This window comes from Staurois parvus, unplaced genomic scaffold (genome assembly GCF_062004578.1).
Source record: "Staurois parvus isolate SC_StPar_1 unplaced genomic scaffold, SC_StPar_1.0 ptg000657l, whole genome shotgun sequence".
NCBI lineage: Eukaryota > Metazoa > Chordata > Amphibia > Anura > Ranidae > Staurois > Staurois parvus.
Window position 1 is genome coordinate 6409887 of NW_028318453.1, and position 24808 is coordinate 6434694.

Here is a 24808-nt window from a genome sequence, read left to right on the forward strand (position 1 = left end):
TTGGGGAGGCTGACTCTTTAAGAAAATATAAAATAGAATCCACTGATAACAACATACATGCTTAACTTCCACAAACAGGTCTCTCCAACGGCCATTCAGCAATAGAAGTTGTTGCTTGATGTCCTTAGACACTGTGTCATCACAAGTTTCAATCAGAAAATTTCCAGAGTCGTTCATTGTCGCGTGTTGCTGGATCACGTGAGGCAAATGGCGAAAAAACTCCTAAACCAAGGCAGATCAATGAAGATGTTAAGGAGAGCAAAAAAAATAGATTTTTAGATGAGGAAATTCTCTTATCAAATATAGCTGTTAAGGTCACACACCCATATCCTACGTTGGCTAACAGACTTTACAAACTTTGGAACCTGTTTGCTCTTGCACAAATAATTAATTTATCATGTCCATATGATCTGCAACAGATAAACTCCAGTAACATGATGATGTTAGAAAATGAATGTATGAATACAGTCACTTCTCATATTTCCAAAGTCCCACATCTATAACTCTATATACATGCCTACAACATGATACCTGTCTATAAAATCTTTCTACAGTCTTCTGTGTGTTGCTAATGCATTGTGTGACAATTGCTAACAGCCTTCATGTTGATGAAAACTAAACATAACCAAGTCTAAAACTTTTTGTATGGCCCATACATACAAGGTGTTCTCTTGTGTCATCTTTGTGAAGTCACCATATCCCCATCCCCTGTATGTTTCAGGACACATTGCACTCATTTTAATAGATCCAAGTCACCCCTTTACAGACATACAACCTTGAAATCTCCCAGATAAGGACATGCATTAAAATCAAGAAACATATCAGTGCTATGAATGAGCACAATTAGTAATTTGCTATGTTGCTGCCATATTCTTCTAACCACATTTATTATTGTTAAAGAGTAACTCCACTTTTGTTGAGAAATAAACATTCCCCTCTGGGTGATCTATGTACATTGCGAGGATTTTAACAGACTTTGTTGCAGATTCCTACCTTTTGCTACTCTGAAGAAATAGATGTTTGTGTCCATGTACAAAATGAATGTGAATGGGAGTGACTTTATAATGATCAATCAGCTGCAGCACTTACAGGGCTGTAATCAGGAAAGTTAATTCAAGGTATACATACCTTTAGATGTGCTTTCTCTTCAGGAGTATCTCACCAAAAATGACATTTTTGTTACAGTGGATGCCCAAAATCCGACTTGTATCTTAGTACAGACTTCTGGGAAAATCAGTGAGCCAATCACACAAACAGGTAATAACATTTCTGGGGAGCATTCTGTACACTTTCTGTGTACAAAGCGCCTCCAGGTTACCATATTGCATTTGGTATCCTTCTCTTCTTTCTCTGAGTGTGGTTGTGTTGGAGATTTGGATCGAGACCAGATTGCTAGTGGTGCAATATTGTGAGGAATTTGGGAGTGCTATTTTGGCCATGCTTCCATGCCTTATAGGGAACCTGTGATCAGCCTGCAACCAGTCAGTAGTTCCTGAAGAGTGCCATTGAGGTGGGTCTGCATAATAACATACGCCATACCTATGACCTTTCTTTAATTTGAAGGTCATGCAGTTCTGGTACGCCTCACATAAAATATTTGTGGTGGAGGTTGACTTACTGGTGTGGGATACACTTTATTGTCTTCAAGTGGACTTTGTAATTTTTTATGGTGGTATTTTCTATATTCATTAAGCGCAGCACATTATTATTTACTGATTTGTATGCTATGGTAAATTTCGCCTAGCATGCTTGCAACTAATGTTCATGTAGCACCCTCCTAGTTAGGTGTTAGGGTTTGTATAGTTAGGATAAGTATAGCTGTGTTTCTCTGCTTAACAGAGAGACTGTTAGGTAAATCTAACTGGGTTCTCTGCTTAACAAAGTGCTGTGATGGATCAGTAAGGTCTGCTCATGATGCTCTGGTGCTGCTAAGTTTGCCTTGAGTTCTGCCCGCTTTCAGAAAGCTATGAGAGCCATGCAGAATCTGGGAGGGAACTAGGCAAATGAGCAGCATGAATATGGATACAGCACTGGCGAATTACAGGGGAGGGTGGCCCCATTGCATGCTGGGAGCAGTATTTATGTTCTGTGAGCACATGGGTTCAGCATCTTTCCCTGGAGAGGATAACACCAAGCCAGGCTGGAGGCAGGCTTGCCTCGCATGGCACTTGCTGCCATGCGGGCCTCAGGTGATCGAGCTGAGGGCCTGAAGTTAGGAAGAATGACCCTGGATCTACAGTAAGCTAAGGGGTGCTGTCTGCCAAAGCTCTGTCTGGTATCACTGAAGAGAGTCACTTGGAAGATTGGAGGGAGGCTGCCATTCTGTCCTTGGACTTGTGAGTACTCTGAGAGATCTTGGAGACTCTGTGTGCTTGCTACCCCTCTGGTGCCTGGTAATCAGCGTAGGTCCCAGAAAAGGGAACACTGGCGGGTGTTCTGAAGAGCTTATCCAACCTTTCCTACTGGAAAGGACTTTGCTCAGTTCTATTACTTTTGGACTGCCACAGTCTGCCGTAATCGGCCTATACCTGAAGAGCTCAGCCCTTCAACTACTACTACTACTGTTAAAGGGACATTGCTCACTCCTAAGCTACTTGTTACTACAATTTAAAGAGAAGTCTGCTATCTACTTTCAGCCAGGACTTCAAAAGTGCTCAAGTAAGAGATCAGCTAGATGTCCTCAGTGTGAATAGTTCTAATCTTGGAGTATCCTACTAAATTCCCCATCCCTATCCCCATTTCTACCATAAAACTCCAAAAACAAACATTCCCTAGACTGGTCATTGAAGAAAATGAGCGAAAGAGTGTGTGTACCTGACTGTAAAAAATACTTTGTGCCTGGCTGTGGGGTGAAGAAAGGGGAGACCTGGGCAAAAATACAAGCAGCTCCTCTGGGGGCAGCGCTACATTCATAATAATATTTGTTTTGCCATTAGTGTGGTTTCTTAAGGTATGTTTTGATGCCAAATTTCATTGCATTTTACAGAAAATTACAGCGCTGCAGATTGAAAACATTCAATTACAATATGACTTGTGTCGCAATTGTATATTATATATCGTTTTTTTTTATTTGCTATTTTTTTATTACAAAAATGAAATAACCCTTTAAGTATCTGCTTTGATTGTATGGGCCCTGAGTGCTTTGGCTATGTTCATTTTCTATGTGTGATGTGAATCAGTAAGCTGCCTGTCTGTGTGCTATGATTAAATTTGCTGTCAGCCTGTTTACTTTGGTTCAATGTGCGGCCTCTTTTTATGTTCTAAGTATTTGCATTGTATGTAACTGTGTCTGCATTGTCTTTGAAGGTGTTTCACCTTTTAATGCATGTATAATGTCATGACACTGACATGACAAGTGTGTACTCGATTTTCTGTGTACTGATGGTGCCCCCATATTGAGTATTCAAACACTCTATATTGTGTAAGTAGCACTACCCCCTTAGGAGTTGTTGAGATTTGGGTCCCCCTATAGCCCTGCACAGCCAGGCAACATGCATTTTCTTCAGACCTTGGACACTGGAGACAGTAAACAGTCCTTGAGCTTGTTTTTTTTTTTTTTTTCATTAAGGGGTATTGAACTTGAATAGGGTTGAGGGTTGTATGGGATGCCCAAGGAAACTGCAACTTGAGGACAACTTCTTAACAACTGTGTACAAGTCCATAGACAAACATTCTCCAGCCCTCCTGGTGTAGCACCTCAGACCCCAGATGAATTCTCCTCTTCACCCAGCTGCTTGAGGGAATCCCTGAACAAAGGAGCCCAGAAACTGCAACTTTAGCTGAGCAGCTCCAGATGAGGAACTATTTATGTTGGCTACCTGACTGCCCTCTCCCCTTACCTGGCCCAGAGTGTGTGGGATTACTCACTCAGTCCTCTCCTGCAAGCTTGTGGGTTGGTCGCTGCCTTCAGGCCTTACTCTGGGCTGGCTCCTTCCCTGCTTCCTAGGCTGTCCTTTCTCAGGGTATGGTTGAGACTGAGAGACCCTCCCTTCCAGCTCCTACCCGTAGGTAGGCTCCTCTCCTGGGACCCCTCCCAAGCTCCACACTCCACCTTTCACTCCATCTTCCACACAACACTACTCCTTTGCTGATCAGGCTCTCTCATATTTAGGAGCTTTCCTGGCCCCATGCCAAGCCTCCTGCTTGGGGACTGGCCAAGATTCCCTAGGTATGCAGATCAGTCCCTGCCTTCTAGAGACTTCTCAAGTTTCTAGAGCAGGGGGAAATATCAGGGAACTGGTCTCCAGAGCGCTCAGCCTTGATCTAAAAAATGACCTGGCTGACTCAATCTAGACTAACTCACACACGGCTGCTCTTCAGCCTCTAATTGAAAAACCTAGCTAGCTCCCCCTAGCTAACTACATGTATATTTTAATGAGGGTGCAGAAAGACAAAAAAGGAAGGAGAATTAGACACAAAAGAGAAGAATATAACCTGGACAACGTGAGTGTGTGATAGAAGTTCAACACTGGAAAAGAGAACAGAGCAATATGTGGTACATGAGGGTATAATGCTGAAGGTTTGCAGGGACTACTGACAAAAAATAGGATAGGTAAGTGAGCACTGAAGAGGAAATCACATAGGGGTATGGAGTATTCTCACTGACGGTGTAAAGCTGAATGGCTGCAACAAGCCTCCAGTGCTTCTCTCTTTTTAGATTATACAGCATAATATAAAATAATATCTTTTATCATACATTGTTTGGCCCTTATCCAACCGTTATTCAATCACAGTCCACTGTGCCAGTGTTCACACCTGGCAGTTGAAATATGATTTTAATGATTTCCAGATAAATGTCAGACAATATTTATGTTTCATGGTGAAATGCCTCTGCAGTGAAACCACCATTTCAGGAACGAAGAAAGCTGCCATTTAACCACACCCCGACCACCCTATAGCAGATATACTGCTACAGGGCAGCAGGGGTGTGCAAAATCACGTATACAGTATATACAGTTGTGTTCAAAATAATAGCAGTGTGTTGAAAAAAGTGAATAAAGCTGAAAATCCTTCTAATAGCTTTTATTTCCATACACACAAATGCATTGGGAACACTACACATTCTATTCCAAATCAAAACATGAAGAAAAATATATCAAATTTGTGTTGTTCCTCTAAATAAATTGAAGAAAAGTGAATATTAGACTGTTCAAAAAAATAGCAGTGTTTGTATTCTTCTTTACAAACTCAAACATTCACTATATAAACTGAAAAATGTTTGAAGATTTTGCTTTCCTTTGAATCACTTAATGAATATTTACCGTATTTTTCGCCGTATAAGACGCACCTGACCATAAGACGCACCTAGGTTTTAGAGGCAGAAAACAGGAAAAAAAAAATTCTGAACTAATGGACTGCAGACACAGTACAGGAGATGACCAGAGACTGCGGACAGCACAGGGATGACCAGAGACTGCGGACAGCACAGGGATGACCAGAGACCAGAGAATTTGACAGGTACCCGCTCTTACTTCCGCAGAGTTTTGTTTGATCTTACCTGTTCCTCGATCCAGCCGCGCGCTGTCTTCCCGGCTTCTGTAATGGCGCTCGGCATGACAGCCGGGTGCCCAGTGCACATGAGCGAGAAGCACTTGCGCTTTGTGATTGGTCCGGCGGCTTCTGGGATCTGTCATGTGTCCCAGGTACCGCCTTACCATTCACAAAGCGCACCGCTTCTTGCGCATGCGCACTGGGCACCCGGCTGTCATGCCCCAGTGCCCACACTACAGAAGCCGGGAAGACAGCACGCCGCTGGATAGAGGAACAGGTAAGGTCCCGCTGCAGAGCTGAGCGGCCGGCCCGGTATTCTGACACGGCCGCGGTGGAAATACCGGACCGGCCGCTCCATATTCGCCTTATAAGACGCACTGACATTTCCCCCCCAGTTTTGGGGAAGAAAAAGTGCGTCTTATACGGCGAAAAATACGGTAGTTGTATAAGCACTGTTTCTGAGAACTGCTGTACATCTGTGTTGCATGGAGTCAACCAAGTTCTGGCACCTGTGAACAGGTATTCCAGCCCAGGATGATTGGACTACATTCCACAGTTCTTCTCTATTTCATGGTTTTGTCTCAGAAACTGCATTTTTGATGTCACCCCACAAGTTTTCTATTGGATTAAGATCCGGGGATTGGGCTGGCCACTCCATAACGTCAATCTTGTTGGTCTGGAACCAAGATGTTGCACGTTTACTGGTGTGTTTGGGGTCGTTGCCTTATTGGAACACCCATTTCAAGGGCATTTCCTCTTCAGCATAAGGCAGCATGACCTCTTCAAGTATTCTGATGTATTCATGATCCATGATCCTTGATATGCAATAAATAGGCCCAACACCGTAGTATGAGAAACATCCCCATATCAAGATGCTTGCGCAACCATGTTTCACTGTCTTCACAGTGTACTGTGGCTTGAATTCAGTGTTTGGGGGTCGTCTGACAAACTGTCTCCGGCCACAAGACCCAAAAAGAACAATCTTACTTTCATCAGTCCACAAAATGTTGCGCCATTTCTCTTTAGGCCAGTCAATGTGCTCTTTGGCAAATTGTAACCTCTTCAGCACATGTCTTTTTTTCAACAGTGGGACTTTGCGGGGGCTTCTTGCAGATAGTTTGGCTTCAGATAGGCGTCTTCTAATTGTAACAGTACTCACAGGTAACTTTAGACCTTCTTTGATCTTCCTGGAGCTGATTGTTGGCTAAGTCCTTGCCATTTTGGCTATTCTTGTATCCATTCGAATGGTAGTTTTTCGCTTTCTTCCACGTCTTTCAGGTTTTGGTTGCAATTTTACAGCATTTGCGATCATTTTAGCTGAGCAGCCTATCATTTCCTGCACTTCTTTATATGTTTTCCCCTCTCCAATCAATTTTTTAATCAAGGTACGCTGTTCTTCTGAACAATGTCTGGAACAACCCATTTTCCTCAGAATTTCAGCGTGAAATGCACTGTAACCAGCATGTACAACATTTGCTGCCTTCCTTCCTTAAATAAGGGCAATAATTGCCACCTGTTTTTCAAAGAAAGAATGACCTCACTAATAGAACTCCACACTGCTAATATTTTGAACATGCCCCTTCCAATTAGTGATTCAATTACACAGAATCAGCAGCATGCATTTCATGACTGTTGGGTCTGTTGGATTTCTATTACTCTACTACACCTGCTAGTAAATTATATGCCATGTAGAAATATAATTTCTACCAAAAACAGTGATTGATCAGGTTAGTGATGTCTGACTGCTATTATTTTGAACACAACTGTATATGATTTTGTATTGCAGGGTAGGGGGCGCGCGTGCCCTACCCACGCTGTCAATCACCAGGTCCCGGCCGATGATTTCCCACCGGCGTCCAGTGATTACCAAGAATCTCCGATGGGGAGGTGGGCTGCTTTGTTTACGAACAGTCCTCCTCCCTGTTAGCTCAGGCACACTGCTCTGATTGGCTGTGCACAGCACAGCACAGCACAGCCATCCAGAGCAGTGTGCTTACAGTGAAGCACCAACCCACCGCCCCCCAATGAAACACTCCCAGCTCACAGTTAACGCTTTGATCACCCTTCATGGTAACCCCTTCTTGCCTGGTGCCATTAGTACAGGGTCAGTGCTTTTTTTTTAGCACTGATCACTGTATTGGTGCTACTGGGGATGTCAGTGACACCAAGTCAGTTCCCCCCAGTGTCAGAATGCCCGCTGAAGTCCCGCTATAAGTCGCTGATTGCCGCCATTGTTAGTAAAAAAAACAAAAATTCCAGTATATACTGTATACCGACATTTCTAAACGCTATAACTTTCACGAAAACCAATTAATTTACACGTACTGGGATTTTTTTTTAGCAAATATATGTAGCAGAAAACATTTTGGCGTAAATTTATGACGAAATTTGTTTTTTTAAATTTTTTTTACTGGACATGTTCAATAGCAAAAATTATAGTTTATTTCTCAAAATTGTCGGCCAAAAATAGTTTATAGTGCAAAAATTATAGTGCAAAAAAACAAAAAAAGCACACAGGCGATCAAATACCACCAAAAGGAAGCTCTATTTGTGGGAAAAAAAGGATCTTAATTTTTATTTGGGTGCAGTGTTGCATGACCGTGCAATTGTCAGTTAACGAAGCGGGCAAGTGGTTAAATACAATACTCAAGTGAACTTGGGACTTCAGAAATCAAGATTCTATCAATACTTTGGGTCATTGATGGATGTAACAGTTTTCTTTACTCAGCAGTGCAGAAAAAAAGTATGGCAGTAGTCCTAGTTGGGAGGTCTCCAGAGCCCTCCAGCCTTTTAGCAAGCAAAATGCAAGCTCTTAAAGTGGTTTTAAACTTGAAAAAAATGCTGACAGGCAGGGTTTTTATGGCATAAATGTCATACATGCTTCCTCCTGCCTGTCATTGGTAATGTATACTGAGTCACACAAGTGCAACTCGGAATGCAGTAAGTCACCCACTCTTTGCCCTAGTGATGTGACTCCCATGCACATATGCGGAAGTGACATCAATGTGGCCCAGCCATTTAAAAGATCAGAAGTGGCCTATCCATTCAAGCAGCCCGGGAATAAAAAGATTAGATGAAGATAGAAGTGCCCCTGCACTGACAGCCCAGCGCTGGAGGTCTTCCTTTGACAGGTAGGTCTGTTCTGCTGTGCTAGTATGCAATGCATAGTAGCACATTATGGCATAAAGCTGCAGGGGCCCAGATAAATAAAAATAATGAGTTTAATACCACTTTAAAGTGTAGATTATTAGCTGGGAACAAAGTACTGTAGAATACAGCAGCAAATCAGCCCAATTTAAAAGTCATCAGAAAATATTTATCAATGTTTATTGTGAAAACAATAGAAAACTTACAATAAATGCATAGCATATGTAAACTCAAATACTAAATTTGTGTAAAACACTCCCCCTTTTCCATGTAAATTTAGCTGTGTACGGATTATATATAATAAAGAGTAAACACATACATAAAAATATACAAATACTTGTTGATCCTGCCAGTTTCTGCTCTCAATGAGTCTTTCCTTAACAAGGTGACTACAAGCTCCCAATGCTGATGGATTGACATCACCCTCCTGTGTAAACTGCAGACAACTGTGCCTTTATCCAATCTGATACAGACAAAGCACCTCACTGGTTGATTGACAGCTGCTTTGACCATTTTGCAGGTCAAACTGGAACTTTCTATAACTGCAACTGACATTTGTGCAGGACAGCTTGTCCTGTTACAGGAAGTAGAAAAATAATAGATCTTCTGGCAGGATCAGTAGGTAATGAAACAATGTTTCATAGGAATTTAAAAAAATAAAGACTGCTGTGTTAATACCACTGACAGACTAAATCATACATGTCATATTTTGTTTCTTTTTAGTGATAGATTATGTTTCTTTAGGTACATTGGCTAACTCGCACCTGGAATTTGCAATCAATGAAATGGAGCTGTGGGGTTGATTGATATTCAAATACCTCACTGCTCTTTATTGAAGTTATTTTACCGAGCATTTCATTGCTTTATATTTCAGTGTGGGGGCAATATAATCTATTAATACAATTAAAGCACAATGGATAACCAAATAGTTCTATAATTAACTCACTAGTTGCAATGTTGGTAAGTCTGTGTTTCCATGGCAATAATAATTGTGAATGCAGTTAGGCTATCCAGAATGCTAGAGTTAGCTAATATTCCTAAATAGATGCACAGAACAAGATACATATGCCCTGTTATACCTTTAAGGTACAAAGATTAACAAGTCATTAACAGACTTAATCTAGAATAATTCCATTTTAATTTTGTCAGGATGGGACTACATGTAACTGTAGCTCCAAGATATTCAGAAATGCTCCAATTCTGATTATTTTAAACCCCAACTCAAGCTAGAAATGTTTTTTTAATTTAGTTTTAGATTACTACTTTGGACATATAGACAATAGTTTTGTATACTTTTGGGGGTAAATAAGAGAACAGATATGCATCAGGGGTCCTTGAAAAACATTAGATGTTATGAAGGGTTACAAATGTCAAAACACCAATGACAAATGATTAAAGATCACAGCTTTTGGTGTGTCATCACTTGGTAATGAAGATCAAAACAACAGGTTTACTAACTGTTGCCCTGCATATCTGCACATACTTACCTTCCAATAAACTCACCACTTTGGATGTAGGTAATGTAGGAGCCAATGAAAAATAACTGGTCCTACCAGGTCTAAGGAGCATGTGACTTAGTCCCCTTCCTTTCATATTAGAGTACTTGGTGATTACTTGCTCAATGCACCTAGCACAGTCAGAAGAAGGTGGGTATAAAGTTTTTAGCTCTCTGTAAGTCATGACTTGGAACTTAAACAAGACTTGCCATCTTTGTTTTTGGTGGCCAAAACAAAAGGAAAACAAGTATGTGTTTCTTTACTGTAAAGGATATGTAGGGGAGAAAGAGTAAGGGACTTTTAAGGTACCAAAAAAAGCGATAAAATTCATAAAGTTGCATAAACATTTATAAATTTCATTTGAACGGTCAGAAAATTGCCCATGATTGAGCCTGATACAACAAGACTCTCACATAATAAAACCTCTTAAGAACTACACCACCATGCTCATGTTCCCCATGCTGCCTGTCTATTATTCTGAATAATGAGAACACCATCTTACAAAAGAACATATATATAGAATAATTGCAATGTTAATAGCTGACACTGCTCAGCCAATATAAACAAATGACAGGCTGACAGTAGCTGGTGCTGTTCACATGTAGCCATACACCAAGCAGATACCTGTGGTAATGGACAGATGTCAGAGCCTAGACACAGCTGACTGTGTACAGTCTCATACATCTGACCCCAACTGCAGATAATCCCCCATGTTGCCTGTCTATTATTCTGAATAATCAGAACACCATCTTATAAAAGAACATATATATAGAATAATTGCAACCAGGGGCGGACTGACCATTTGGAAACTCGGCACTGCCCAAGGGCCCAGGGTCAGTAGGGGCCCCATGAGAAGCCCCTGGTACCTTTTTCATAGGCTTTTTGAATTTGGGCAAGGACACAGGGGCCTTATGATCCCCTGTTGCTCGGGGACCCCATGAGTTGTCAGTCCGCCCCTGATTGCAACATTATTTGAGATAGATAAAGAATCAGCTCTGCATGTTTTGTTGAATAATTCCAATTTCTCCAGGAGTTAATGGTGGGTAACCAATAGAAATGATAAAAATCATCCATATGCAATCATGTAGAGATCAGCATTTACAAGGCAGGAATAAGGCACTGCCAGGGATCACAGGTGAATACAACCCCACAGAACTATATATAAAGGATGTGTAAACCAGACCAAATGGTCCACTGGAAATAAACCCCCGGAAAAACCCTTCAAACAATGTCAGTTTGTGGAAGTTTTGAATATTACAACCTCTCAAGGTCTACCAGCAACTTCTATCAAAACTGAAGCCTCATTGTTATCCTGCAGGCTCTGCCGGTGTTTGCACTAGGCAAACTAGGCATCCACCTAGGGGCGCCTGGGAGCAGCACAGGCCTTTACTCTCTCTGTGTGGGATGCTGCTACATCATGAATAATCCTTCAGCTGAGAGGAGGGGTGGCAGAAGGGAGGAAGAAAGGAAAGAGGAAGATGCCGGATGTCTGAGGCCAGTGTAACAGCTGAGCTTCCGCTCCTTCCAGTGTCCCTCTCAGACCACTGTGGAGGTCCAGCCGTTCTCTTCCCATTCATCAGCAGAGGCGGAACTGTGCCTGCGGAGAAAGGTAATGTCTGACTCTGATATCTCAAGTCTGTGTGAGAGTGACTCGACCAGCCGGACATCCATCACATGTGCAATGTGTCAGTGAGTGATGACATCATTATCCCACAGCCTGCTCTACTAGTGCCAGCTGGACCTACTGATCTGTGTAATTGTTGGTGGTGGTGTTGTTGTGCCAGATCTGTCACTGTGTGGGATTGCTCAATTCAGCTGCCTGCAGTCACAGCATATTATCTCCCCCCATTACCTGGGGAATTCCAGCCTGGGATTTGTCAGTGTGGCTCTATCATCATCCCCTCACTGCAACTGTCACCCTGTCACTGCCAGCCACAGGTACAGTCTATCTGTGACACTGGTTTTGTCTTTAACTAGTTGCCAACCGCAGGTAGCCTAATGACGGCTGCACTGCAGCCAGCCAGTTCTGCTGTGTGAGGAAAGTACTGCCAAGAACCGGCAGTTGTCAGAGCAGGGATAGGCACCGATCGGTGCCCTGATGATTGGTGCCCAGCAGTGCCACCCACCAGTTCCGCCCACAAGTGCCCAGCAATGCTGCCCACCTATGCCCAGCAGTGCCACCCACCTGTACCCAGCAGTGCCACCCACCTGTGCCCAGCAGTGCCCACCAGTGCCATCCACCAGTGCCAATCAGTGCAACCCAGCAGTGCCGCTAGTCAGTGGCGCCCAGCAGTGCTGCCAGTGCCCAGCAGTTGCGCCAGTCAGAGCCCAGCAGTGCCGCCAGTCAGTGCCGACTATCAGTACCCATCATCAGTGCCCGCTCATCAGTGCCGCCTGTCAGTGCAACCTCATTAGTGCTGCCTATCAGTGTCGCCTATCAGTGCCCATCAGTGCTGCCTATCATTGCCCATCAGTGCTGCCTATCAGTGCCCATCAGTGATGCCTATCAGTGCCCATCAGTGATGCCTATCAGTGCAGCCTCATCAACGCACATCAGTGAAGGAGAAAAATTACCCGTTTGCAAAATTTTATAATAGCAACTAAGAAACTTTTTTTTTTCCAAATGTTTTGCTCTTTTTTTGTTTATAACACAAAAAGTAAAACACCCAGCGGCAAGTAAATATCACCAAAAGAACGCTCTATTTTTAAAAAATTTTTTAAAAAATTTCATATGGGTATATTGTTGTATGACAACGCAATTGTCATTCAAAGTGCGACAGCACTGAAAGCTGAAAATTGGCCTGGTAAGGAAGGGGGTATAAGTGTCCAGTAGGCAAGTGGTTAATACTGGTGCTAGTGACATCTTATGGAACTTATTTTTTCAAATTAAAAGAAATTTAGCAGTTTCATGTTTTGTTGATTTAATATTTTCTACTGTTTTTAAAACATTTTATTTTGATGGGTTGGCGCAAGTAGCTGGTCCTGCCTAGGGCGCAAAATAGTCTAGCACTGGCCCTGCCTGCAGGTGTTTGTGATCCCAAGCATGGCAATGACATGATTGCATACGGATGATTTTTATCATTTCTATTGTTTACCCACCATTAACCCCTGGAGAATTTGGAATTATTTAACAAAAGGCATAGAGACAATTGCTCAACTTTCTCCAATAATGTTGCTACTATGCTATATATATATATATATATATATATATATATATATATATTTATTAGGGAGGAGCTACAGTGTAGTGGCGTCACACCGCCAGCGCCACGAGGGCCCGGCAGCCATCTTGAATCTACAATCTGGTCAGTAGCTGTGTTTTTTGTTTTATATTTCTGCTGGATACAATGAAATTCAATATTGGAAACAGTATTACGCTATTCGGCCTCCTCTTTTTGGGGCTCTGTGTGAGCTTCCCACTACCCACAGAGTCACGTATAAGAAGGTTAGAGCCATGCTGATTAGCTGAATGAGCAGAGAGCGGCAGCAGACCAGACCACACACCAGAGGGAATTCCGGTTAACCTTAAGAGGGGTAATCTCTTACATGCGCATACTGTCTGCGCATCTGGTGAGTGCGCAGTCTTTTATCAATTTGGATACTCTATCACCTTTCACCATATTACTGGGATCTTTGAGATCGTTTATGCACCTAGCCCACTGGGATATTGTGGACGATTATCACACGCATCTTTGATTAGTCACGGCGTAGTGACATGGATATTATATATGTGAACTATAATCCTTGCACTTTATTATATGCACTATTGTGTGTCATGTATAGTCTCAGAGATTATTGAACATACTAATTGAGCACTTTACTATCAATATATGTTTTAGATGTTCTCTTTTTTAGCGCTGCACCCATTTATATATATATATATATATATATATATATATATATATATATATATACATAAGTTTAGAAAATGGTGCTCTCATTATTCAAAATAATAGATGGGGAACCTGGAGAATATGATCATGGTGGTATTGTTCCTAAGATCCTAAGAGGTTTTTTTAATGTGTGAGTCTGGTATTGGGCTCGATTATGCACAATTTTATGACTGTAACAAATAAAAATGATTAATGATGATGATTTCAGATACCATAAGCACTTAATTGCTTTTTCCAGTACGTTAAATGTCCATTACTCTACTCTACTATTGTTTGTATTTGGAATGTTGGTACCATTATACACACTGAGTAATCTTAGGTCCGTACACACGCTTACTGGTAATCTTTGCACTAAAGAGTTAATCATAGGTTCACTTGAAGCCCACTCACTAGTAGATATAGGGAAATATGGCAGTTTTTACCTTCTATCAAACATGGTCCTTAAGCCCAGGAAGTATATCTTTGTAAATTTAGTTTGCTACATACCTTTTTGGCATGCTCTGGCTGGTCAAGCATCTTTTCAGCATCCTCCAGCCAAGCTTGTAAACTGGCCACTGTACCACTGTATTTATCCCAGTTTGAAACGACTTCCTCAAGCATGCTTCTGACACTTCTGACTTCCACCGATAAGTTCCTCCACTGGATTGTAGTCTCATGTAAAAACTTTGTCACGCTTTCAGCTTCTTCAGCTGCATACAAGCAATATATAAACATACATGATTTCCTGATGGTAGACAGTTGTATGCCTAAAATCTTCCGTAATTAAAAAGGGTATCTGTGGTGTTAAGAAACACAGTCTGAATCCGCTAATTTGGCGATAAAAAGATATGTAAGATTTAAAGTACAGAAATTAGAAACCATGGAATGAAAAGCATATTGAGTATTGTTTTTATATGAATACTTCTCGCAAATCTCAATCAGTGTATCTCAGTGTTATACCTCTTAATAAACCTTGTGTAAAAAACAATTTACATGTCCATGTCTCAGTATGTTACTGTTTACACTGAAATGTGTTTCCCACACCTAACATTAATCATCCATCAAGCCATCAAAAAGTGCAGCACAACACATATATATATATATATATATATATATATTCCATGCCCTTTTTATATAAATACCCATTTCTGTAATAAACAAATATACTATATAATCCAAAACAATTTGTGTCATATCCACACTCTTTGTGAAATATATAATTCACAAGTCACCCAAGGAAGTTACAGACTGTGATGAAAAGTGTTGGGGTGGAGCCTAGTGATGTCGTTACATTACCTGGAAGTCGCTGCTGGGTTGGCTTGTGAGTGATGCTGGAGCCTATACCATATGGTGGCAATGCACACTTAACTTTAAAACTGGTCTGTGGTGGTGCACTAACATTCTAGTGCATTTTACTTCTGAGTGTGATACTTTTATTCTCTTAATAAAGTGTTATAATTTATAAAAAAGGTATAATTCCATGAGATTTTTTAACTTGTGTTGAGCTGAGGAACCTCCTGATCATGGTTGTGGATTATGACTGGTATCAAGAATAAGAACTAAGGAGAGGAGAGGGATATCCAGAGAAAAAGTCCAGGGGCACCCTAAGAAGCTAATTAAGACCCCTTAAAGGAGACTCTGCGCCATGACCTATTTTTATCACATAGGTCAATGTGTTCAGGTGAGCGCACTGTGTAAATGGTGGTGGGACTCTGGTGGAGAATACTGAATGTTAAGGAGATAAGCAATACACAGTGAATAAATTTCATGATCACAAAAGGACTTTTTTTGTAGAAAGAGTGTGCATATGACACAAATTGTTTTGGTTTATATGGTATACGGGGATGTAATATATATATATGGTGTGCTACCTTTATGGGTATTGACTATAGTCTATGGAACAGTTCTGCTGTTTATTTATTTCAGGTACTTATATAGCACTATCAATTTTTAAGCAGCATTTTACACATATATATATATTGTACATTCACATCAGGCCCTAACCCTCTAAGGTCCCTAACTCACATTCATACATACACATATTAGGGCCAATTTAGACAGGATCCAATTAACCTACCAGCATGTCTTTGGAGTGTGGGAGGAAACCGGATTACCTGGAGGAAACCCACGCATGCACAGGGAGTGCCGTGGCTGGGATTCGAACCAACGATCCTAGTACTGCCAGGCGAAAGTGCTAACCATTTAGCCACTGTGCTGCCCATATGTTTAAGCAGAGGTTAGCAATTCACAAGCTATGGAGATATCAGTTGGAATGCCCTGAACATAGGATGTGCATCGCCAATAAGAAAGATGTTCCAAGGGTCTGTTCAATTGGAAACAAGTGAACTGTGGACAGCTAGCCTCAAACCTTACACATATACTAAAGAACCAGATCAGTATTTGCTCAAATTTTTGCAATAAAAAAAACTTATACCAACATTTTTTCTTTAATTTTCCATGCCTATTGCATAATCAAGAAAGAAACAAGTTTGCTGCATTTGTCCCCACTCCTGCCATTTACATACAGTCGGAGAAAAGAATATACACCCATATTGCAAAAGAAGCATCACCTTTTCTTCTCTTTGTAAGTTAACCACCTCCCGTCCGGCCATTGTATATAAACGGCCGGACAGTGGCAGTGCAGGGTCGGGAGGCTGTTTATAAACGGCCTTCCCGCACCCTGCTTGTGCGTGCTCCCTGGGAGTGCGCAGCACCGCGATCCTGAGCCCGCTGTGTCCTCCGGACACAATGGAACACCGATCGTCGGACGGGACCTCTCTGTGAGGTCCCGATCATGTGATCACTGATTGGCCAGTCAGTGATCACATGCAGAGTAGTAAGCAAGATGTCACTTCTGACATCATTGCTTACTACGTGTGAAATCTGTGAATGATCACAGAGGTCACATGGTACAAGGCTATTCACAACAGCCTTGTACCATGTGACAAGCTGTGACCAATCACAGCTCACTCAGTAGTTCTCAATGGCTGCAAGAATGCAGCTAGAGAGAAGGAGAAATTATTGATTTTACATCCTTTATGGGTGTAAAAGCAATCAGTATAGAAAAAAAAAAAATCTTCATCATCCTTCACAAGAAGTACAGTGTCACCATGGTGACACTGTACTGCTAGGGTGACAGTATGTAAAAATAAATAAATAAATAAAAAATAATATTAAAAAATAATAAAAAATGTAAAAAAAAGTTTAAAAATTATAATTTTTGGTTATAAATTAGTTTGGGTTATTTTTGTTTTACTAAAAACATAACGGAATAAATTTTGGCCAAGATTTATGATGAAATACTATTTATTTGCAAAATTTTATAGGAAAAACACTTTTTTTCAAAATTTTTGGACATTTTAATTTACATAGCAAAAAAAATAAAAATCCCAGTGGTGAATAAATACCCCCAAAATAAAGCTTTATCTGTCTCAAAAAAATGCTAAAAAATTCATATGGGTACAGTGTTGCATGACCGCGCAATTGTCATTCAAAGTGTGATAGCATTGAAAGCTGAAAATTGGCCTGGACAGGAAGGGGGTAAAAGTGTCTGGACTGGAAGTGGTTAACTTTGAGGATCAAGGGACGTATTTGCCCCATGTTTGTAATTGCGTGTATCATCTGATTAAGAACTTAAAACTCTTTTTTTTTGGTTTGAGTCAAATATTAGTTCTTATCAACAAACAATAAATGGATCTAGCTTTTTGCCAATTATTTCATGAAATGGCTTAGTTACAGCAACTGAAGTGTACGAACTTTAAAAACAAAAAAATTGATTCTTTTGGTGTTCCAAAACCTTACGGTCCTCAAAGGGTTAAGCTGTCAGCCAATATGATGTAATGAATCGTAAATTATTGTCCTACTTTCATACCATAAAAGTTGTTTCTGGAACAACATATAGCAAATGTCCACTGTGGGAACTGCATTAGACAACACCTACTGTATATGTCTCTTTGAGATCCACATTACTAAATGATAACTGTAGCCAGGGGCGGACTGACCATGTGGAAACTCGGGCACTGCTGAGGGCCCAGGGTCAGTAGGGGGCCCCATGAGATGCCCCTGGTACCTTTTTTCATAGGCTTTTTTGAGTTTGGGCAAGGACACATGGGCCCCATGATCCCCTATTGCCCGGGGGCCCCATGAGTTGTCAGTCCGCCCCTGACTGTAGCTACTACTGTTTTTAAATAAGTTTTAGTTTTCTAAGTTTTAAGTTGATAAGATTAAGTTTTAAGTTTTATGTACAATGCAGGACATCAATCAATATTCTCTATGCACCATAAACAGCACATGCCACATTGGTGCTGCAAAGCGCCTGAAATTCTGAAAGTGTCATCAAATGGGTAAAGAGAAGATTTATATCTAGGGATGGTAGTTAAAAGTTAGTTAAACATATTTTAAGGTTGAGGTGTAAAAGGTGAAAAAGACTCCAAAATTATCAGATATTGTATTTTTTTCTGATCTACATAAAAAATCTAGATGGAGTAGATTGAATGTCTACTGACAGCATGCACTTTTTTCTTACTGTTTAAAAGAAGAATAAATTGACAGGTTAGAAGCCAAATCATTTAGAAAATAATGGTCTATTAAATTATATATTCTTTTCTATGGGCTTTAATAAACAATAACAAAATCTTACCTGATCCTTCAGCTTTAACATAGATCTCAGCTGCTTGCTTAAGAGATTGGCTGGTAAACTCATATTGCTCAAAGAACCTACTGCCATCAATAAACGTCTGTAACATGAAAAATAATAAATTAATTGGGAAAACTAAGTATACACATCATGTTTAATAATGATAATGCAAACATTTTTGTTCTTGCCTTTGAAAGGCCACTAAGCATTATTTATTGATTTATGCTAAAATGCTTTTGATCATATTTGTATTTGAATGGGATCTTAACAGATTGAATAGGAACTTAAGAAAATGAATAGAATCTTAGCAGGGCATTGCCAGAAAATATTTAAAATGAAGGTGATATACTTAAGACATTTTTTAACATACAGCTGACTTTCTCATTAATGAAATTTGCTGACTGTCAGTTTTTCCTGTCTAACAATGGTAGATTACGCAAGGCCAATTTCAGCTGATTGTAATTTCCCAGAGTTAGCAAAAATCTTTAACTCATTCTTATTATGGTATAATGACTTAAGAAAAGCTTGTATACTAACATAATTATTAGATGGATTATAAAAACAGCTTGCTTGAACTGCCAGTCAGGTTGTTCAAGTACATGATTGTCTATATTCTGTAGACAACAAGTGCACTCTAAAATGTTAGAAGTGTCAGTCCTTTATTAAAGCTTTCTACAGAAGATGTTGCCATGGTGATATGTTGCATTTGATTTAACACTGAAATAAAGGAATAAACAGCTCACTGTAGCAATGGTCCAGATGCTGAAGATATTCATCTAATTCAAATTTATAATGCAATCCTATACACATTAAAACTGAAACTTTAAGGCCATTTCTGGTTTCACCACGAGGGGATTTTGCCTGCTTTTATGGATTCAGCCAATGTTTGATATGAAGACTTTATGCTCTGTTCTCTAGTTTTCCCTCCACCAGTGACAGTTTTTACTTCCAAATTGCTCTTTGGCAACACTATCCGCTACTGTTATCAAAGTGTCCACTCCAAAACTGTACACCCTATCATTATCTGTGTGTCTACCCATACTTGCTGTTCCCTCTCATTAAGTACTGTGCTAGTGCCAACCTATCTCCGAACCTGCCATTGAGCAGTCCCCTGACTACACTCTTCCTCACATCCTGGCTGTCTGTCTCCACTCCTCTACTATAACATTCCCTAAAAACAGTATAAAGGTTTGAGCATTATCCTTTACTTTTTTTTTCAACTACCTATCCATGCTTTAACCCAATCTGTTATCAGTTGTCAAAATATGTGATTAAATGGAACAGTTTCCAGCATATGTGCATAACTCCTTAGTGGCCAGTTTCTAAAGTATATCTTAACTCCTTAGTGATTAGTCTCTAGATTATGTGCGTCAACCCCTCAATGATCAGTCCCAACAGTATGTGCTTTAACCTTTTTAGGTCCTCCCCCAGTATATGCATTAACCCTTTTATGACCATCCTAGTCAGGTGCATTAAAGTAGAACTCTAGGCAAAACTATTTTTTTTTATTTTGGTTAGAGCAATGGAGGATTGTAGCCCCTGTCTGATTTTTTTTTCACCATCTGTGTCCCATTGCGGAGATTTCTTTTACTTTTACTTTCACTTTCAATGATAATGGTAAAAAGGACAAATAGAGATGGTGAATCTCCTTAACAGGGGCACAGACAGCAATAAAAATTGAGATGTGTTCTAATTCCTCTCCACTCTATCCAAAACTGAAAAAAAGGTTTGCCTTTACTTATACAGTAAGTTCTCAATTATTAGGCTCTTGTCACGCCTATGGTAGTGAGCTCTATAGGTCCATGGCTTGGGTTCCCCAGGGCGCGGAGTCTAAGCCCCAGCCTGCTTGTTCACCAGGGCCCCTGATGGTGGGGATGGGCTTGTATCAGGCTGGGACCAGGTCACGGCCCTAAGGTACACCCAGCTGAGGTGGAGGAGGCCGCTAGCGGGAGCAGGGTACAACGGGAGAAGACACAGGGAATCCAATGGGCAAGCCGAGGTCAGGACAGGTGCAAAACAAGCACGGTCAGGAACAAAGCTGGGGTCGGTACACAGATAGACAACAAAGAATTCACAGAGGAACCACACGAGAGCTCCAACAACACGAAGTTGCTCAGGCAAAGTGGGACAGACTGAGCATGCCTTAAATAGACAAGCCAGCTAGGAGGCGGGTCAGGAAGTGATGAAAGGGAAGGACATAAAACCCAGGGAATAGCAGACGATGACCACCGGTTAGCACAGACTTATATGTGAAGGAATCAAGAGCAGCAAGAAGGTAAGAGTAAACACACAAGAGGCTGCAGGCTAACTTGTGACAACTCTAGAGTATATTCATTAACTCATCAATGATTAGGCTCTAAAGTATGTGCATTAACTCCTGAATGAGCAGTCTCCAAAGTATGTGCATTAACTCCTGAGTGACCAATCTTCAAAGTATGTGTATTAATGCCTCAGTGAAAATTCTCTACAGTATGAGTGTTATTTCCACAATGACCAGTCTTCAATGACTACTCTTGAGTGTCTACTTATTCGCACCCTATTTACTAGTTTTCAGAGTATAGTCAGTAACCCCTTAGTGACCAGTCTTCATAGTATGTGTTAATTTCCCAGTGACTAGTCTCAATAATATGTGTTAACCCCTCAGTGACCATTCTTTATTGTTTATGCTCTTTATTCTGTATCCAAAGCAGGAGCATTGGTCTGTGTTACTACAGGCAATAATACATTGTAGATATCTAATGTTACATGTCATGATCTGGAGAAGAGGTGATGGAGAGCACCCAAACTCCTGTATGTAATCAGTTTTGGTTTGCTCAACATAAAGTATGTTGATAAGTGTCCTCCTAGAAAACTTCATTACAGCACTCAAAACCACACTTTGATCCCCAGTTTTCAGAGCAGATATGTGAACTACAGCTCATTCCTAGTCATCAAGTTACAACTTCCCATTGTCTAGCACATTCCCAACTAAAGAAAGACAACCATATAAACAATAGTCCTGGCTTTGTATCTATCATCAGATGATGGACCACAGCTGTATTTAATCAAGTCAATGTATCTGAAAATAGGGGTGAATGATAACTTACAATGTAATTTTGCAGAAGCAGTTCAACAGACTCTCGCCTTCCATATTTGATGATCCATGACTTAAGCTTGGATTCTGCTAAGACTAAAAGTGCTAAAAGACGATACTTTAACTCCATGAATTCCAATTTAATGATATGAAGCTGGGAAGACGAGGCAACAAAACTAAACCTGAAAAGGGTGAAAGACAGTTTGTGTCACTATGTACTTTATATAGAATGCCATTTTACAAATGAATATCAAATCACACATGTTCTTTCTGTTATTAATAACAAATCTTTTTATAATAAAGTTCATATATGTACTAATACTTAGTTTACAGATGGGAGCCAGTGTTGCCAACCTCCTGCAAAATTTTTTACTGACAAAACATTGAAAATTTACTGACGGAGAACATTTTTTACTGACAACCTAAAAAATTACATTAAAAACTAAGACAATCAATATTTACAAAGTATAAACACAATATAGAAACACTGACAATACCCATAACAAGTAATTTGACTGGTTTACACTAAGGCCTGGTTACACCTATGCGGTTTTTAGCGCTTTCCGGGTTTTTCAGAAACTCACTATAATCCAGCCAAGGGCTCCTGGACCTAGAAGATAGAGCTGGAGGGCTCCATGTCTGTCATAATGTACTAGCATGTGGTGCATACTAGCACATTATGAGCTAACACTGCTGAGGGCCCATTATTTATGATTTTTTTGTAGCCGGTTTACTACTGATTTAATAGATGCTCCTAAAGTTGAGCATGCAATGTCAATATCCATAACAAGTAATTTGATTGGTTTACTCTAAGGCCTAGTTCACACCTATGCAGTTTTTAGTGCTTTTTGTGTTTTGCAGAAACTCACTATAGTCCAGCCAAGGGCTCCTGGACCTGGAAGATGGAGGTGCTGGGGAGCCATGACAGTGCAGCGCTGGAGGGCTCCATGTATAGGTATGTTTGTCATAATGTACTAACATGTGGTGCATACTAGTACATTATGGCCTAATACTGCTGGTGGCCCATTATTCAGGATTTTATGTGGCCGGTTTACTACCGATTTAATAGATGCTCTTACAGTTGAGCATGCAGTGTCAAATGATGTCCGAAGCGGTTAGTGATCTTTTAATTCATTCTGATAACTGTGTTCACCATAGAGATTAATTAATTCTTTGATGACTGAAATGTAGATAGCAGCTGTGCTGAAGTAAAAATAATCACTCCACAGTAAAGTCAATTGTTACTTTAGTCAATGTGTATGTTGCCCTGACCTTTGTCATGATTGCTTATTTGGATTCTAGTGCCAAAGTGGCAGAACACATGGAAGATGTATTATACTTTAAAATCATTAATGCAACTCTGTAATAAAATAAGATCAACTGTTAAGGCCGAAAAAGGGACCATTTTGGCATGCAAATTTTCAGCACTTCTTGGTTGTCTTGAAGCTTGCCTGCTCACATCCTCTCTCAAAGCACTCTTTTTAGGCAGTGAAGCAGGAATGTGTGGCATGGAGAGGGCAAACTCTGTCAACAGTTAGGAGTGAGGGGGGAGGGTGACACTTTTTAAACACTTGATTTTGTTGCTGAAACCCCTGCACTGGTTCAAGGTAGTTTGGTAGGTTGGATTTGATACTTAGTAGCCGTGACTACTACAGCAATTTGCTGCTTCCACAGCAATCACTCTGGTATGAGGTATGGACACTTTGATTGGTCCAAGCTGAATGCAAATAAACAATAATATTATATCTAGAGTTCGGCTTTAAAGTATATCTAAACCCAAAAACATACATTTTAAAAATTGCTGCTTACCAGCCATTGGCCCATGTGGCTGCATTCATTTTTTTCATGCTTTTTCCTGGTGATCCTATTAGAAACACAATTTCTATCCTACATTGACTACACTCCTTCATTGTAATTGAGTAAGAGTGTTGTCAATCTAGGACAGATAGTGTGTTGGGACTACAAACTTCCTCCCCTCTCCTCACCTCCAAAACATAGGGGAAATTCCACAGGGAGAACTGGGAACAATGCTAACTGATAATCTTCAGAGGCAGAGAGCATTTCAAGTTCGTAGTTCATAGCTCATCGAATTTCTGTAATTATTTTTTCCTGAACAGTTATAACAAAATGCTTTCAATGGTATATTTAACAGACCAAGGAGCAAATAAGAGAATATCATTAGAAATAGCATATACTTTAAAGTACCTGTCCAGGATATCAGCACCTCGTCTCTCATGACTGGACAATGAAGGTGCATCAACACAGTGATAAGTAATCAACTTTACTCACTCTACTCTCTCCTTCTTTTAAAACGTTTCCTGTCAACTCATTTGCATAGAACAGAGCCTGACTTGTTCTTAGCACTGTTCCTCCCTCTCCCAGTCTACTGTGCAGGAGGTTGATAGCAAGATTGAGGGTCCATGCACACTGGATTAAAAAAATGCCAGTGCCCTTGGGAGAAAAACACTAATTTTGAGCAGTTTTTCTAGCATTTAGGTGCATTTAGCATTTTGTTCTGCTAGAAAACTGTTCTCAAAAGTGTAAATGCTGAGCTTAAAAAAATTCCTCTAAACGACCTAATGTGAATGGACACATAAGATAACATTGAGCTGCTTCTACAGGCAAAACGCTAAACTCCTCTACAAGCAGCATTTTTTAGGCCAGTGTGCATGGACCATAAACCCAAAACAAACGTTTAATATGTTATAGCTTACCAATCATTAAAGCAGAGCTAAACTGCCACAAATCAAAAACAGTCATTCACCCATCTATCCATGTCTCCATGCTTTCTTTTGCTGAGAAATCATGTTTAAAAATACCACCCTAGCATTTCTGGCTGCGGCCATCTTGAGTAAGGGAAGATGATTCACGTAACATTTACTTCCTGGAATCCATCTGTCCTTAGCTTATGCATGCAGATGGGAGGGGGTGCTTAGCTCAGAAAACTCCTCATCTCCTCCTGAAGACTCCTGGGATGTATGACATCCTTTGCCAAGACATGGAAACCAGGAAGTAACTGAATAAATGTAAAAAAAAGTTTAAAACAAGTAAATATATTTACTAATAATATGCAATAAAGTGAGCGCTACTAATA

At 40.4% G+C, this 24808-nt stretch overlaps 1 protein-coding gene across 5 annotated transcripts in view; it reads right to left on the minus strand.

Moving 5' to 3' along the window:
• Nucleotides 1–24808, minus strand: part of SYNE1 (spectrin repeat containing nuclear envelope protein 1) — a 662466-nt gene that overhangs the window by 396730 nt on the left and 240928 nt on the right. For all 5 annotated transcript variants that reach the window (XM_089694288.1, XM_089694287.1, XM_089694289.1 and 2 more), the window contains exons 14-17: nucleotides 21728–21896; nucleotides 18645–18741; nucleotides 14513–14715; nucleotides 58–222 (exon numbers count right to left, since the gene is read on the minus strand). In XM_089694288.1, coding sequence (XP_089550414.1) covers nucleotides 58–222; nucleotides 14513–14715; nucleotides 18645–18741; nucleotides 21728–21896 — 634 coding nt within the window. The remainder of the gene's footprint in view (nucleotides 1–57; nucleotides 223–14512; nucleotides 14716–18644; nucleotides 18742–21727; nucleotides 21897–24808) is intronic.